This window comes from Rana temporaria, chromosome 1 (genome assembly GCF_905171775.1).
Source record: "Rana temporaria chromosome 1, aRanTem1.1, whole genome shotgun sequence".
NCBI classification, from domain to species: Eukaryota; Metazoa; Chordata; class Amphibia; order Anura; family Ranidae; genus Rana; species Rana temporaria.
The window spans coordinates 288,109,023-288,125,615 of record NC_053489.1 but is presented as its reverse complement, the minus strand read 5'-3'; the positions used below and the strand labels follow the sequence as shown (position 1 = coordinate 288,125,615).

The following is a 16,593-nucleotide window of genomic DNA, read 5'->3' as shown; positions in this document are numbered from 1 at the left end:
TGCACAGTGATTGTTCCAAGCACTCTGTTCACTGCCTAAGAAGTCTTCTCCCTCTCTCTGTTGTCAACATCTTTTGGTTTGTCTGAGGTCTAGTATTCTACATTGTATGCTTATGCTCTGCATTCATTAAAGTTGTATCAGTTGCCAGTGGCAGCCAGTTAGAAACCAGTTGTCACATTTGTGATGCGTTTTTTATCAAATTAAAAGCAACGTGAACTGTAAATGGTATAGAAAACACACAAACAAGAGGAAATGCCTTAATTTCCCCAAGATAAGGATGGCACAAAGGGTGTCTGTCTGTGCACTCAAATCAATCATGTGCAATTATGTATGTTCCCGAACAATCATTTGGTAGTCAGATCTCCTGATCACTTGTCTCTTTCTGCTCTTGGGATTTCTTTACAGCAGTGTTGAAGCTAACTCAAATATTAATGTCTTATTTATTTACTTTTTAGTATTCACTGTGCAGTCAGCCTTTGATTGAGCTGTCCAACCCAGGTGCAAGTGGCTCCATCTTTTACGTAACCAGAGATGATGAATTTATTATCAAAACTGTACAGCACAAAGAAGCAGAGTTTCTTCAGAAATTGCTTCCTGGCTATTACATGGTGAGTTAACTCAGGAATAATGTGTTGAGCGAGCATGCTACAGAATGTTTTAAGAAAATACAGTATTTAAAAAAAACAATGACGTAAGATGATAGGTTTATCATGTAGCTTTCGTTTGTTGCTTACGCTGCTTATACTGTATATACTTGCTGCTGGTACTTTCTAGTAGACTTCATAAGCTCAATTTAGGCTGATAACAAGTGAAGATGCCACTAGCGATCCTGGTGCTGACAATTTGTCAAAGTCACCAGCAGCAGGATTGCTAATAGGCTGCCTGTTTTGTCCCGAAGAAAAGACATGCATATATGGAAGGAGCATCAGACCAAATGATAAGAGTCCAACTTAATTTATTGATGATGTGTTAAAAAACAGCTAGCGTGTTTCTTGGGTTAAAGGAACTTCCCCATCATCAGGGCTTCAGTTAAAAATTAGAACTGCACAAAAAACTGTTTATGCAAAAAATTAAAAATGAGGACTACAGAATACTTTATTAATCCCAAAGTGAAATTAGGAAATTGTTAGGACCTTGAGTGGCCAGGAGTATCTACATCAGCAGTCAAAATAGGAGTCCACTCAAGGTTCCCATTTTTAACTGAAGCCATGATGAAGAGTTCCTTTGGCCCCTGAAACATGTTTACTGTCTTTTAACAGAATATCAATAAAAACATTTTGACTCCTTTCTTTTGGTCTGGCACGCCTTCCATAAATGCAGGCTAACCTAAGCCAGTAGGCTCTTCAAATGTTTTTTGCCCTCTTACTACCTTGTTTAAACTTATATTATAGTCCCAGCGCTTCTTGGATGACCTTTTTTTCATTGGTGTTTTGTCCCTAAGAAATTGCTTCCTCTGTAGCTGAAGCAGTGATATGCACCTCCCACCCCATCATTAACGATCGAGATTCAACAATGTTCAGGCCATCTTGCTGAGTGTGGCTATAGAAGGAGTAATTCCATAAAGACAGACAGGCGACCTTTTTAGTAATCCTGCCATTGGTCATTAGTCACTAGCGGCAGAATGGCCTGTGTGTCATGAGCTAGTGTTCCAGAATGCAACACGGAATGCATGGATGACAATATATGAGGTTTTCTAATCTGAGAAAAAAAAAACGGGTTGGGACTTTAAATGAAGCACCTGGGGAAAGTGCTTCCATCCCGGATAGGCAATAAGGAGGGGGGAATTTGGGACTTTAGATGAGACAGTTGACAGGTAGGGGTTGAGTTTGAAAATAATCAAGTTTATTGCATGTATATAGTACTGATGTCTCACAATGTGAAAGGTAGTATGAGCATGTGCACATGACATAACCTACATAATATATGTACATAACAGTCAACATGATAAACTTGGCAAAGTTGATAATAATAAATAGCGTTGTATGGACTGGACAACATATAGCAACAGGGTGTAAAAATATGTAAAAAATGTATATAAATCATAAAAATGTATAGAGTAAAGTCCTATTAGCAAGTAGCTACATCCTTGGTGCCCGGCGCGTTTCTGTGAATACCACTTCATCAGGGGCGGATGTTAAAGGACATCTGAAATAACAGAGTATGATAATATAAGAATTTGATAATGTGCAACCAGCAGACACAAAGTGCCAGTTCTGGGTACTTACAATATACCAAGTTGCGGTGTAAGTGGGGGCTGTTGCTATATGTTATCCAGTCCATACAATGCTATTTGTTATGATCAACTTTGCGAAGTTTATCATGTTGACTGTTATGTACATATATTATGTAGGTTATGTCATGTGCATGCACATGCTCATGCTACCTTTCACATTGTGAGGTATCAGTACTATATACATGCAATAAACTTGATTACTTTCAAACTCAACCCCTACCTGTCAACTGTCTCATCTAAAGTCCTCTAATCTGAGAAAGGATAATATCCTTAGAAGATGAGATATAAGTGTCCACTGTTCAACTGAGCTTATTATACAGTAGAGCTGAAATTTGCCAAGCCACTGTATCATGGTTTTAGTGATTGACGGAGGACATCTGTTTCGATCCATGCTTGGATATATGTCATTACTGTTCTGGAATTAATATTATATGACTGGCATACATTGCGTCTATGTATATTGCTGCATATGATCTTGAAATGGAGTTTGCCAATATTTAGTTTAGTGTATCAACCCCATCTTTAGACCTTCTCATTTCTTCCCAGCACTTCTCTTTCTTTATTTTTTTTAATGTTTGTAGATTTCTGTCACTCAGATTTCTTTTTTTTTTTTTTTTTTTTATGTGTGTGTGTGTGAATTTGAATTTAGAACTTGAACCAAAACCCCCGGACCTTGCTGCCCAAATTTTATGGACTATATTGTCTTCAGTCTGGAGGCATAAACATTCGACTTGTTGTAATGAACAATGTACTGCCACGGTCCATGAAAATGCATTATAAATATGACCTCAAGGGTTCCACATATAAGCGGAGAGCATCTCGGAAAGAACGGGAGAAATCTACCCCCACATACAAAGACCTGGATTTTATGCAAGATATGCCCGAAGGAATATATTTTGATCCTGAGACTTACAGTGCATTGATGAAAACACTACAGAGAGACTGTCGTGTGAGTAAAGTTCTGGCTTCCTGTGTTTATTTATGACTGTTTTCTGTAGTTTATCATACTACAGTCCACCAGTGTTTTGAGGAAACAATTTACAGCAGTGTTTTAGGAATTCATAAATTTATGACAGCTTCTAGTTCCTGAGTAAGAACTACAACAAATCATTCTAATATAAAAGTGCTTAAAATATTTGGTTTGGTTTGGTGAATGAACAGCAAAATCTTCCTTATCTTTGTGAAAGCTGAAATGTGAAAGAATGAGAGGTAAAAGAGGCATACATGTATTTTTCTGTAGCTCGATAAAGTGTTATAAAAACCTCATGGTGAAATGCAATATACAACAACAAAATGCAGGGCGTATTGTGTTTGCTCTGGGAGTTCTTTCTGCAGGCTGCCACTGTTTTGCATTCTGCCTTGGAGTTTTCTCTCTGCTTCAGTTTTGCCTTGAGGGTTGCACCGCAGCTTTGCAGGGTCACCTTCGAGCCACTCATGTGTGCAGGCCTCAGTGACCTTGCGACTAGTTCAAATGCAATATTCCCCCATGCACATGTTCCTGAGAATGGCTATTCGGTTTTCCTGTGTACTGTAATGACCACAGGCTGGTAAACCATAGACAATCCCAGTGGAGAAGTGTCACCAGCAAACCAAGGATTACTCAAAATGGGGTCAAAGTCAACATTTCAGAGCCACGCAGGGCACCAGGGCTCAATTCTCAACACTGATGCTCTGGGATTGCGTGTAGATAACCTGCAATCTGGACTTTCCGACCCACCATCCCAGAGCAGGAGGTCGTGGGCCACATCACAGGGCCAGCTGTTGGGCACCCCTGCTTTACAGTGAAAGTGGAGGGTTTCATACTTATGAAGTTTTAAGGCCTGGCTCTACAGTCACATCTGTGTGATGGTGTAATTTTGTAGTGAATATAAGAATAATCACTTAATGTAGTAATATCGTGGCACACATCAAATTGCGTCAAAACACTGCAGCAAAATGTTATTTTTTGCTAAAAGCTGGGAAGAGTTTGAACCTCTGTCAGGTTTTAAATGCTGTCTTTGTGCCCAATGAAAAGGTTTCTCCTCACTTCCAGTTCAGGAAATTAAAGAAATATCACATTGCCCATGAACGGCAAAGTGAAAGTGTCTCTGTTAAGGCCATCCCCTGACCCTCTATATACTTACTTTACCTTCCTTGCATCCCCTCGCTCCTCCACAGCTATAGGACTTTAGGGTAGGGAGGAGCATGGGACCTGCCTCCTGGTTGCATTTCCCGGGCCTTACAGCCAAGTACTGTCACTTGATCAGGGGAGTGATGTCACTACTCCTCCGAGTTTCCAATATACCTAAGGGCTGGCTGCAGATGAGTCAGGAGTTGCAAAGAGCACAGATAAGGTAAATACATTTTTCAGGGGATACCCTTTTCAGAGACACTTTAATACACAAGGTGACAGTATCTCTTTAAAATTAATCTTCTTAAAGGCATTGTAAACTTTCAATTGCTTTTGTTGTTTTAACTAGGTATTAATTGCACTTATATTCCATGTGCTGTTAGTTTGCATTACCTTGTAATGGTGGGCTCATATGTGGCTGTTGTGTCAGGGCTGATGTATCCCCCTGTGTCCGTGCATTGCTTGAGTTAGCTTGTCCATATGCGCCAAAGGGAAAACTCAACTTTCTGTTCTGGGTCACATGGGATCCAATCCATGCCTTGTATTGCACTCTGTATTGCATTTCAAATGTGGGGATGTTAAAATGATGAAATACATCAGCTCCAAACTGCGGGTAAACTTTCTGTATGTCTATGAATGCTCTACCTACTTGTGTCTGTCAGATCTAATTACTATGTATTTCTCACCTGCATCATTGCTAGACTAAAGCTGGCCATAGATGGTCGAAATTTAGCCTTTTTAGCAGGCTAGTTCAGCACCAATTGAAGCAAGTGCCCATGTAGTATTTTTTGCCACTTAAGATACAAGCATTCTAGGGAAGACACAAGAGTGTGTTATTTCATTGGGATGTGCTTTGACTACTATACAGTTTACTTTTACAATGTTGTCACATAAATATACACATTTTTAAGTTACAGTTACAGTATATAAGGTGTGGATGAGGTTAGTATAAAGTTTTATGGACTCGTGACCCTCTGCATTGTAGCTGATTCATTTATATAAATTTTCTTATTGCTTATTTAATCTCAACACTCAATCAAAACCAGTCAGAACTGCTGCCACTAGTTTCACGTAAAGCCCATAATCACCCACTTGTTAATACCGGTTGAAATAATATTCAGCAAGAGACTTACACAAGCTTGGTCATTAAAAAAGCAGCGTACATGTAATTCAGGGCAAGAAGTTCACTTTACTGAAGACAGACAAGGACATGAATGGTTCTGATTGGTTCTCTGTGAATGAGCAAATGAGTTAAAAAACTGCAATTATGTTAGATATACCCAAAAACACACACTGAACTTGATTTGCTAAAGGTGCAGAACAAGTTCATATCCAAAGTGAGTTTTAAATTGATTATTAGATTATACAAATGCCCTGCTTATCTTAGGAGATGTCATAAGTCAAAAGGGACAATGACGCACATATGGTGGGAATGCCTACCGATTAAAGCATTTTGGGAAAACATATTTGATATATGTTGTAAGTAACTCACCAAAAATAGCGTTACTATCTATAATATCAGGCCCCCCCTTTAAAATAATTTAGAAAGATATCCTTTGCCATTTTATTTCAGCAGCAAGAGCAGCGATTCCTCATCATTGGAAATTAGAAACTGTAACTTCTCTGGCAGAATGGGCAATAGAACTAGATTAGGGAATTGGAAAGGATGTGATCACAATAAAATGACAGCTTGAAACAGTATACAGTAGAAACACTGGGCTTACATTCTCAGACCTTCAATGAATGGATCTCTGGTGATTTTTTTTAAGTTAACAGTGTCAACAACTTTAAATGTTAATACCCTCATAAAATAGGTTTGTATATGGAATGGTAGATACTATAAACGCCACATTTGACAAAATATAAAAAAAATCTGTGGCATAGCTTGTGTGAAAATGAATACCGCACTCTCCTCTTTCCTGGTGCTGTCTTACGCAGACTTACCACTCTATAATTCAGTGGCAACCTTCTCCAAAGTTAAATGACTTGAGGCAAAACATCCAAGTACCCTTCTTTGAACCCTGGCCATTATGGGCATGCCCCCCTGGGGTGCATGATCATGTGGAAATAGGTTTACCCAAACTCTACCGCTATATACAAAGTCCAGGAGCTGGAGACCCACAATAGCACATTCCCCTTTCAACATGTTTCCGCTACACAGTATTCCTTATAGCATCCTGCTATGAGGAAGACTGTGTAGCGGAAATGTGTTAGCACCTACAGTATTGTGTCTTTTTATATGTAGCCATATTGAAAGAGCAAAGTCACCAGCTTTACTTGACAAGATTATGTTGGCCTGGGCTCAAACTACTCCTGGGCAGTGCAGCAAATTCATGTCATCAAATCTCAAGGAGTGAGGTCCACCACGGTACAGAAGATTGCTGGATTAAAGATATGTATAATGTGCAGGGGATATTCAGGAAGGCAAGGACATGAAAGGGAGGGGTCTTAGAAAACATAAAATAGGAATTTAATAAAAAGATGATGCAGACCAATTGAGCTTTACAGCGCTTGTGAGTAAGATTGCAGCTGTTTGACAGATGATTGTGTGTGCAACCTCGCATTTCTTTCTCCACGGCATGTTAGTGAGATTACAGTGGACTGGTTAAAGCAAAAAAAAATACATTTCTTCAAGGACCGGATCACACCAGTTTCACACCAGATTTTTCTTTTTCTGCATCAAAAACGCATAGACAGTAAAACGCACTGGACAATGGCCTAGTTAACACCAGTGCTGTCAGTTCCAGTGCAGAAAAAAATACTGCCTTATGCAGTGTACACATGATCGGAATTTCCATTGGAAAAACTTAGACAGACTTTTTCCATAGGAAATTCCGACCGTGTGTATGCCCCATCGGAGAAATTCCATCGGAATTCCGATGAATTCCATCAGAGTTTTAATATAGAACATGTTCTATTTTACTCCGATGAAATTCTTTTGGAATTCCGATGTGCTTTTGGTCGGGCAAAAGCCAGATCGTGTGTACGTGGCATTAGAGATAAGGAGGCACTCTGCTGGGAACTCCTGGGTATAAGGGGGTTCTACTGGGCATTCCTTTAGGTAAGGGGGGACCCTGCTGGGCACTCCTGGGTACCAGGAGGGGACTCTGTTAGTACTGTAGTACTGTTGGATGGAAGAGGGGACTTATCCATTCTTGTTGCCTTCATACTGAAAAGTTTGGGACCCCTGCTCTATGGCATGACTGTCTCAATGTACATCGTTCTTAATAATACAATCTCTAATAACATTAGTCTCTTTGCAGCATAAAGCTGGCCATAGAAAAAACTCAGGCCTCGTGCACACGACAGAGCTTCTCGGCAAAAGCCAGCAAGAAACTTGCTGGGAGATATTTTTTGCCGAGGAAAGCGGTCGTGTGTACATTTTCATCGAGGAAACTGTCGAGAAACTCGACGAGCCAAAAAGAGAGCAAGTTCTCTATTTCCTCGACAGGAATGGAGAAACTTGCCTTGTCGAGTTCCTCGGTCGTGTGTACGAGGCTTCACAGATTCCTCCATCCACACAAATGAGGTGGATAGAGGACCCCCCCCCCTCCTGGGACATTGTATTCTGACAGTGATACCCATCACACACCAATTTAAATTCTGCCGTTCCCCGCTAAATAAGTATATGCAATGCCTGCCAACCTACAGCCTTTTTTTTTTTTTAATGCAGCCATTTTACTGAAATTTTGTTTGTTACAAATAGGCACCAAACATTTTATGACATGACATGGTCACAATTAAAAATTTATTGTATTTTGCTACTAGAGTTGCTAGGGTCAAAGTAACATGAGGCAGGGGACTGCTATAAAATGAATCTCTCTTTGGATTGCATTCTTTATGTGGTTTTCAGGCGCACAAACTCCAGAGTAACCAGGAAGCTCATCTAACAGCGAGCCAACAATTGCTGTGTTTGATTAATACAATGCACAAAAACGGCATTAAACATCAATAGATATAATTTACTTTATAATTAGCAGTCATTTTGCAGTGATTGGAGTAATTAATATGCACGTTAAATTGCGACTCATTAGGTCTGTGAGCCCAGCAACATGCATACCAGTGTTTATTGTCCCCAATAAAAATACTTTCAATTGTTTGGTAAAATGCCCTTGGCACAGGCATAGCAACTGTCGCGTGGATGTGTCCTTGTGGTGATCTCATAGCCAGCTGTGTATACTGGGAGGATATCATCCTATCAGTCAGTCTGGGCTTTGTTGACAGGCAAAAGCATCCATCTTTTACCAGCCCCCATTTAATGTTTATTTACAACAGCCTGGTTTTTATACAAGAGGCTGCAATGTCTTTGCCCAAGTAAAATATTTTTTTTATCTCACAAATAAACTGATGTGCTTACTGTTCTATATAATATTTATAAATTACATTTCATGAGACGGTCTAGGACTTTGTAGATTATTTTCTACTATATGTTTTTCTCTTTATGATAGCTGCAAACTACCACTTATAATGCAATGTCCAAACAAAACTGTACATATAGTTAATTCGCTATTACATCGGAAGGCATATTTATAAAGCAGTGAATCTGCCATTGACCAAAAATGTACTACACATTTCTGTGCTCATTCCTGGAGCATGTGAAAAAATGCACATCATGTGGTGCTATTAATTGTTAATGGCACCCCAAAACATTACTAGAAAACACACAAGAATGTTAAAATTGGGAAAGGAATGGACTACCCTACGGCTACGCTGTTAGCACAATGCGTGAGTGTGAATGGGGCCTCAGAGTGAAAGAATTACTATTGGAACACAATGAATACCCTCTAATATAACAAGGGACTATTATAGGCTAACAAGATCATACAGAAAAAATAAACGCGGCTGAGGTATCATAGGTCAAACATATAGTTCATAACCAGAACCATATATCCATGGTTGGTTTTGTGACAACGCAGGACACCAGATGCATTTCGAAGCCAACTTCTTCTATAGAGGTGCCACAAGCAAGTAGATAGAATGAACTATAAATGCAAAAATTGCAATACATGAAAAAAGTTTTAAGTATAGAATACATACAATCTGTTAGATAATATATGAATTACATAGGTAGGGCCTTACTTTGTATTGACTACTGACCTAAAGGTGCACTAAAGCAGCATATGTATACAAATTCATGCAGGGAAAACACCCTGTAGGATGTTAGATCTGTTTTTTTTTTTTCCTAGGTCCCTTTTGCATGAATTTGTGAAATGTCATCAGGCTTAGTTTTAACCTTTTTATCCAGCAGCTGTATACATATGCTTCAGTGCACCTTTAGGTGAGTAGTTAATTCAACGTAAGACGCTATCTATGTTATGCATATATTATCTAACCGATTGTATGTATTATATACTTAAAACTAATTTAATGTATTGTCATTTTCTCAATTATAGTACATTCTATTTAACTGCTTGAGGCACCTCTGAATAAGAAGTTGGCTTTGAAATGTGTCAGTTGCCCTGCTTTGTCACAAAACCAACCATGCATATATGGTTCTGGTTATGAACTATATGCTTGACCTATGATACCTCAGCTGCATTTATTTTTACTCATAAGTATTCTCTTTTAATATTATTATTTTTTCTGTATGATCTTGGTAGCCTATATTAGTCTCTTGTTATATTAGAGGGTATTTATTGTGTTCTGTTGTGAGATGAAAGCTACACATTGACACCACATCCTGCCCATTTCATGAATTACTATTAGAAAGAGCAATACCTTAAAATAGTTTGATGTTCACTTTTACAGGTCTTTTTTTGTGTTCATAGTAAATTTTGAACTTCAGACAGGTACAAAAAGACACATACCTGCAGTTTTGTATCTATTAAAGGCATTGTACACGTTCAGATGTTTTGGTTGCTTTAACTAGCTGTTATGCCACATACACATGATCGGATTTTCCGATGAAAAAAGTCAGATGGAATTGTTTCATCGGAAATTACAGTACACCCCTAGGTGAAAATGTCCAAACTGGGCCCAATTAGCCATTTTCCCTCTCCGGTGTGACTCGTTGGTTTTAAAAAAAGTTTATGAATGGGGAGCAGGTGTGTTAAATGTATTTGTTATTGTTCTCACTCTCTCATACTGGTCACTGGAAGTTCAACATGGCACCTCATGGCAAAGAACTCTCTGAGGATCTGAAACAATTGTTGCTCTACATAAAGATGACCTAGGCTATAAGAAGATTGCCACGACCCTGAAACTGAGCTGCAGCACAGTGACCATAAAGACCATACAGCGGTTTAACAGGACAGGTTCCACTCAGAACAGGCCTCGCCATGGTTGACAAAAGAAGTTGAGTGCACATGCTCAGCGTCATATCCAGAGGTTGTCTTTGGAAAATTGATGTATGAGTGCTGCCAGCATTGCTGCAGAGGTTAAAGGGGTGGTAGGTCAGCCTGTCAGTGCTCAGACCATACGCCAGACACTGCATAAAATTGGTCTGCATGTCATCTCAGAAGGAAGCCTCTTCTAAAGATGATGCACAAGAAAGCCAGCAAAAAGTTTGCTGAAGACAAGCAGCCTAAGGATATGGATTACTGGAACCATTTCCTGTGGTCTGATGAGACCAAGATAAACTTATTTGGTTCAGATGATGTCAAGCGTGTGTGGCGACAACCAGGTGAGGAGTACAAAGACAAGTGTGTCATGCCTACAGTCAAGCATGGTGGTGGGAGTGTCATGGTCTTGGGCAGAATGAGTGCTGCCGGAACTGGGGAGCTATAGTTCATTGAGGGATCCATGAATGCCAACATGTACTGTGACATGCTGAAGCAGAGCATGATCCCTGCCCTTCAGAGACTGGGCCACAGGGCAGTATTCCAAAATGATAACGACCCCAAACACACCTCCGGGAGGTGCTTGCTAAAGAAGCTGAGGATAAAAGTGATGGACTGGCCAAGCATGTCTCCAGGCCTTAACCCTATTGATCATCTGTGGCACATCCTCAAATGGAAGGTGGAGAAGCGTAAGGTCTCTATCATACACCACCACACTATGGTGTCGTCATAGAGGAGTGGAAGAGGACTCCAGTGGCAACCTGTGAAGCTCTGGTGAACTCCATGCCCAAGAGGGTTAAGGCAGTGCTGGAAAATAATGGCAGCCACAGTACTGTATGTCACAGGTATGCCGTCCCTTCAGAGTGCATGTGCCAGTGACGTACCCGGCTACATCTCATGTAAAAATCTCTTAAACAGTGCACGTTTTAGGAGATATTCACTGTACCTACAGGTAAGCCTTATTATAGCCTTTCCTGTAGGTACAAGTTCAAAAGTGGACTTTACTAACACTTTAATGTCAGAACCAGCATTGACTTTTTAAGCAATTTCAGCTAATGCTATTGGATTGGACTACATGGGCCAATCTTTGCTCCCCATGTGCATCAGTGGGCCTTGGCTGTCCATGACCCTGTCGCCGTTTTCGCCAGTTTTCCTACCTTAGACTACATTTGGTAGGTCTTGACGACTGCAGACCAGGAACATCATGTCCGTGGTCATAATGTTATGGCTGGTAGGTGTATATTTAGATGTTGCTCTTATTACCTGTGGGACAGATTAATCCATTTATTCTTAACTACCGTAGATATCCCTTCAACAACAGTAATCCAAGCTAATAGGTTTTTCCAGGCTTGTAATATATAATGATTGGCATGTGGGAAAGCGGTAAATTAAATCCAATAAAGACATTTTAAATTGTGCTTTATCAGTACAGATCAAACTAGACAGTGGGTGGTTCATATATACCAAAGCAGCTTTCAGGGATATTTCATTTCCTTTCAGCGCAGTCACATCTGATTGTTCACATTCACCCTTACATCGCATACTAACCCAGACACTGCCAGATTGGGTTTTGAATTGAATCTATTCCTGGTGGGCACATGTGGTTTCTTTATTGCTTGTATAGGCCAATATATATTCTGTCAGTGTACTACAATACCTGACCTTGCCACTCATTTCTGTTCCATTGTAACAGTAGAGAAGCCTACCAATAGCACTGCTGTCACCTGTTTATGGTTTCCAGAAGCAGCTCCGGACACTAAGAAAATAGGGATAACATAAGACCTAGCGTACAATATGAATAGGAGCAGTTATTAGCATCTTAAAGTGGAACTCCATCCAGAGTGTTTTATTCTGTTTTCACTGCAGTGGGCAAGGTTTTTTGTTTTTGTTTTTTTAGTGTGTATCCTTCTGCAAAATAATTCCAGTCCTTTTTTTTGCCCCAAATGTAGATGACAGTTGTCACTATAACATTTAGTTAGGAAAGATCTCTTCAGTGGGCACTCAATGAACAACTACTGATTGTATATAAGTTATCATTTTTGGTTCCAGGCCTGACTTAATAAAGTATAAAGTTACGTGAAGTGCAGCAACATGAAGCTGTATTGCCTTTCATCTTACAAGGTTGAATGGTTAATGTTTATTTCAGTGGACCCACACCTCACTTCGTATGTTAGTAAATCAAGCCCACAGGGTCTGAAAGCAAATGCCTTTTGTGTGTGTGTGTGTGTGTGTGTGTGTGTGTGCTTTTGGGCAGAAGAGCTGCCCTGTAGCAGTATATCTGTTATAGGGTGGTCCTTAAGTTGTTACATTTTTCATATTGGTTTACTCTATGAAAACCAAAGTAAATGCATACATCCTGTCTCCACCCAACATACCATACACCCTAAACATGTTTCACCCTTGTTCACAGGGATTAGAGTAGGTACCTATTCTAACCCCTGTGAAGGCCTTAGGGGTGAAATGTGTCTATACATTTACTTTGGTTTTCTTGGAATAAAATAATACAAAGAACATAAGATGGATTTTTTTTCTTTACACTTTTGTTGGAAGTGGAAACTGGCTGTAGGAGATGGCACCCTACCACCCCTTGAACAACGAAAAGAGGTAGTTTGGAGCAGTGTTGCAGATTTGGGTATGTGTCTACTGTATCATATTGCTGCATATGTTAAACTGGAAACGTCACCCAAAAGTTCTGCTGCCTTTCCTCCCCACCTTTACCATATTTGAAATGTATTTTTTAATGGGGGGGCAGGTACCTTTCGAAATCACCTGCCTAGGCTATCGGAGCAGAAGTTCACCCCCCAGCTCTCCCCGCAGCCTCTTGGGACATGTCACAAGTCCAAGAAGACTGCAGGATCACTCATGGGGGTTCAGTGAGGCTTGCAAATGCGCAGTGGGCAGCCGGCTGTGAAGCCTCAAGGAGTCACAGCTGGCTTCCCACAGTTAAGGTTCTGGCGCCTGGACCTGAAGACCGGCAAAGAGTCGGGTAGGGTGAGGATATCATTGGATCCTGGGACAGGTAGATGAGTTTTTTAAGTCAGCAGCTACAGTATTTGTAGTTCTGACTTTTAAATTTGTTTATTATTATATAGGATTTATATAGCACCAACAGTTTACGCAGCGCTTTACATCAGGGAAGACAGTACAGTCACAATACAATTCAATAAAGGAGGGATCAGAGGGCCCTGCTCGTTTACAAGGTGAAGGTCCTCTTTAGGCAGCGGCATCCTTGAGAATTATTTTATAATGTCAATAAATGACAAAATTAGCCCCATTCACAATAGTGTATATGCGAAAAACGCAAAACCTGCAGTTAAAAAACACTTGAAGCGTGTCTGTCACGTGTAGAGCAGCTAAAGAACTCTATTTAGAAAATAAATCTGTAGAATTTTATCTTTGCCTTAGGTTGTGCTGCTTGATGAATCAAAAATATTGGCACAAAACTTATTTCAAGATGCTAAGCTGCTTTTATGTACCTTTTTTTATGCGTTCCACCCAAATGTAAATGAGGTGGAAATACAGCACTAGCCTCATTTGAATAACAAACATCCATATCAGGAACTCATTCTGAATTCTCATTCTTCAACTGACAGTGCTATAGAAACATGCCTGAGAGTTAGAAGGTAACTGAAATAACATTCACAAGCCAATGATTTTCAGCATGAGCGCACTGTCATCCAGCGTAAGATTTGACTTGGTTGTGAGGACATCATTTGACCCCTTGTTGACCAGTGCCTCATTTACACTAGGTTGATTCCATCCCAAGCAGTTGGCAGCAAAAAGTTGTATGTATGTTCAGAAACATTTCACGTGTACACTGCTAACAGTTGGTCAAGCAGTGCCTTAGCCACACCTATGTTTATACAGGAGATCAGCAGACCTGTCATGCACACATGATAGATGTTTAGTGTGGCACACACCCAACCACACTGTGTGGACTTTTGTCTGAACTGAACTCCTGGACACAAAAACGCTCACCTAAATGTATTCCTCACTAGTCATAAGGGATATAAATCCACTTTCTGTACACTAAAGGACTTTGAAAACCCAGTAACATTATGTTGCACATACCATGTGTAGAGAACAGAGCTGTGGGAGGGACCCTGCAGGGGGGCGGAGACAAGACCTGTCAACCTGCAAAAGGAGAGGGAACAGCAGTGACCAGTCTTCATTACAGGAGGAGTCTGCATAGAGGCAAAATTTCATTGGATTACTTCACAGCACTGAAAGATATATACAAAGTACACCAAAAAAAAGAGTGCAGGTCTCCTGTCTTTAGACAATATTTTCTTATTCTGAAGTACACTATATTGACAAAAGTATTGGGATATCTGCCTTTACACGCACATGAAGCTCTATGCAGCACTATAAAGGTATTTTCAAACAATCATGCTGATGAAGGAGGCGTGGTTAAGCTTCTGAAATGCATCCCGATTGGCTGACACAACGGTTGGACTGACAGCTCCTTTCACTACTCCAGCTGGACACATCGTCTTTGGGCAGACTTCTGATTTTTGGATATACCATCACAGCCACACAGGGCAGCCTAACGCCTGTCTCCCTGCACTGACTTCAGGCTCGTCTTGCTCCCCACCACAGCTGGTTTTCTTCTCCACCAAGGACTACCACACAGTTCCTAGCTCATTACAATCCACTGCGGACTGTCATCCTCTCTCTTCCCCTCACCCGCTTATGAGTTCTATTTGATTTATTTGGTATTTTACTTAATAAATTGTGCTACACAATGCCGGTTTGGCGCTTTCTTCCCTTCCCTTCCCTTCCTATTTTACAGATTGCGGATTTCCAGCCCACAAATGAAAGCAGCTTTGCCAGTACCACAGTGTCAGCAATTTTCTAATAATTGACATGTTTATTCTAATCATCATCCACATCAGTACCTGACTTTACAAATGCGCTTCTGGAAGAATGGTCAAACATTCCCACAGACACCCTCCTAAACCTTGTGGACAGCCTTCCCAGAAGAGTTGAAGCTGTTATAGCTGCAAAGGGTGGGCCAACTCAATATTGAACCCTAGAGACTAATGCCGCGTACACACGATCATTTTTCGGCATGAAAAAAACTTTGTTTTTAAAAAATGTAATTTAAAATGATCGTGTGTGGGCTTCACATCATTTTTCGGCTTCTGAAAAACGACAAAAAAAAAATTCGAACATGCTGCATTTTTTAACGACGTTTTAAACTATGTTGTGTTTCGGGTTGTAAAAAATCATTGTGTTCGGGCTAAAACGACGTTAAAAACCCGCGCATCACGCTGTAACAGGCAGAAAAGCGTGAATCGTCTTTTACTAACACAGAATCAGCTAAAGCAGCCCCAAGGGTGGCGTCATCCGCATGGAACTTCCCCTTTAGAGTGCCGTCGTACGTGTTGTACGTCACCGCGCTTTGCTAGAGCATTTTTAAAAAACGATGGTGTGTGGGCAACGTCGTTTTAATCATGAAGTTGGAAAAACGTCATTTTTTCTACATGCCGAAAAACATAGTTTTTTTCATGCCGAAAAATGATCGTGTGTAGACTGGGATGCCATTAAAGTTTATGTGCGTGTAGAGGCAGCCGTCCCAATAATTTTGACAATATATAGTGTATACTCTGTCAGCACACACTTTGTATTGTTATTGCAATGTTTATTTTAACCACTTCCAGACCGCCGGCTGTTTAAAGAGAGATATCTTTATTATGGCAGCAGCTGGCTGCCATAACCCAGGTATCCTCCTCTTCAGCCGGTGGTCCGGTTTCCGATAATAGTGGTCTCTGCGGCAGCCAAAACATCACTTCTGCCCATAGCTCTTAAAGAGACATTTTTTTTCAAATGACAATTTTTTTTTATTGCATTCTAGTGAAAATATGACATCTGAGGTCTTTTTGACCCCAGATCTCATATTTAAGAGGTCCTTTCATGCTTTTTTCCTATTGTTACAGGGGATGTTTACATCCCTTGTAATAGGAATAAAA

The 16,593-nt window shown here is 40.3% G+C and overlaps 1 protein-coding gene across 3 annotated transcripts in view; it reads left to right on the top strand.

The window, feature by feature from the left end:
• Positions 1–16,593, top strand: part of PIP5K1B (phosphatidylinositol-4-phosphate 5-kinase type 1 beta) — a 223,954-nt gene that overhangs the window by 147,981 nt on the left and 59,380 nt on the right. For all 3 annotated transcript variants that reach the window (XM_040356933.1, XM_040356941.1, XM_040356928.1), the window contains exons 6-7: positions 456–608; positions 2,883–3,182. In XM_040356933.1, coding sequence (XP_040212867.1) covers positions 456–608; positions 2,883–3,182 — 453 coding nt within the window. The remainder of the gene's footprint in view (positions 1–455; positions 609–2,882; positions 3,183–16,593) is intronic.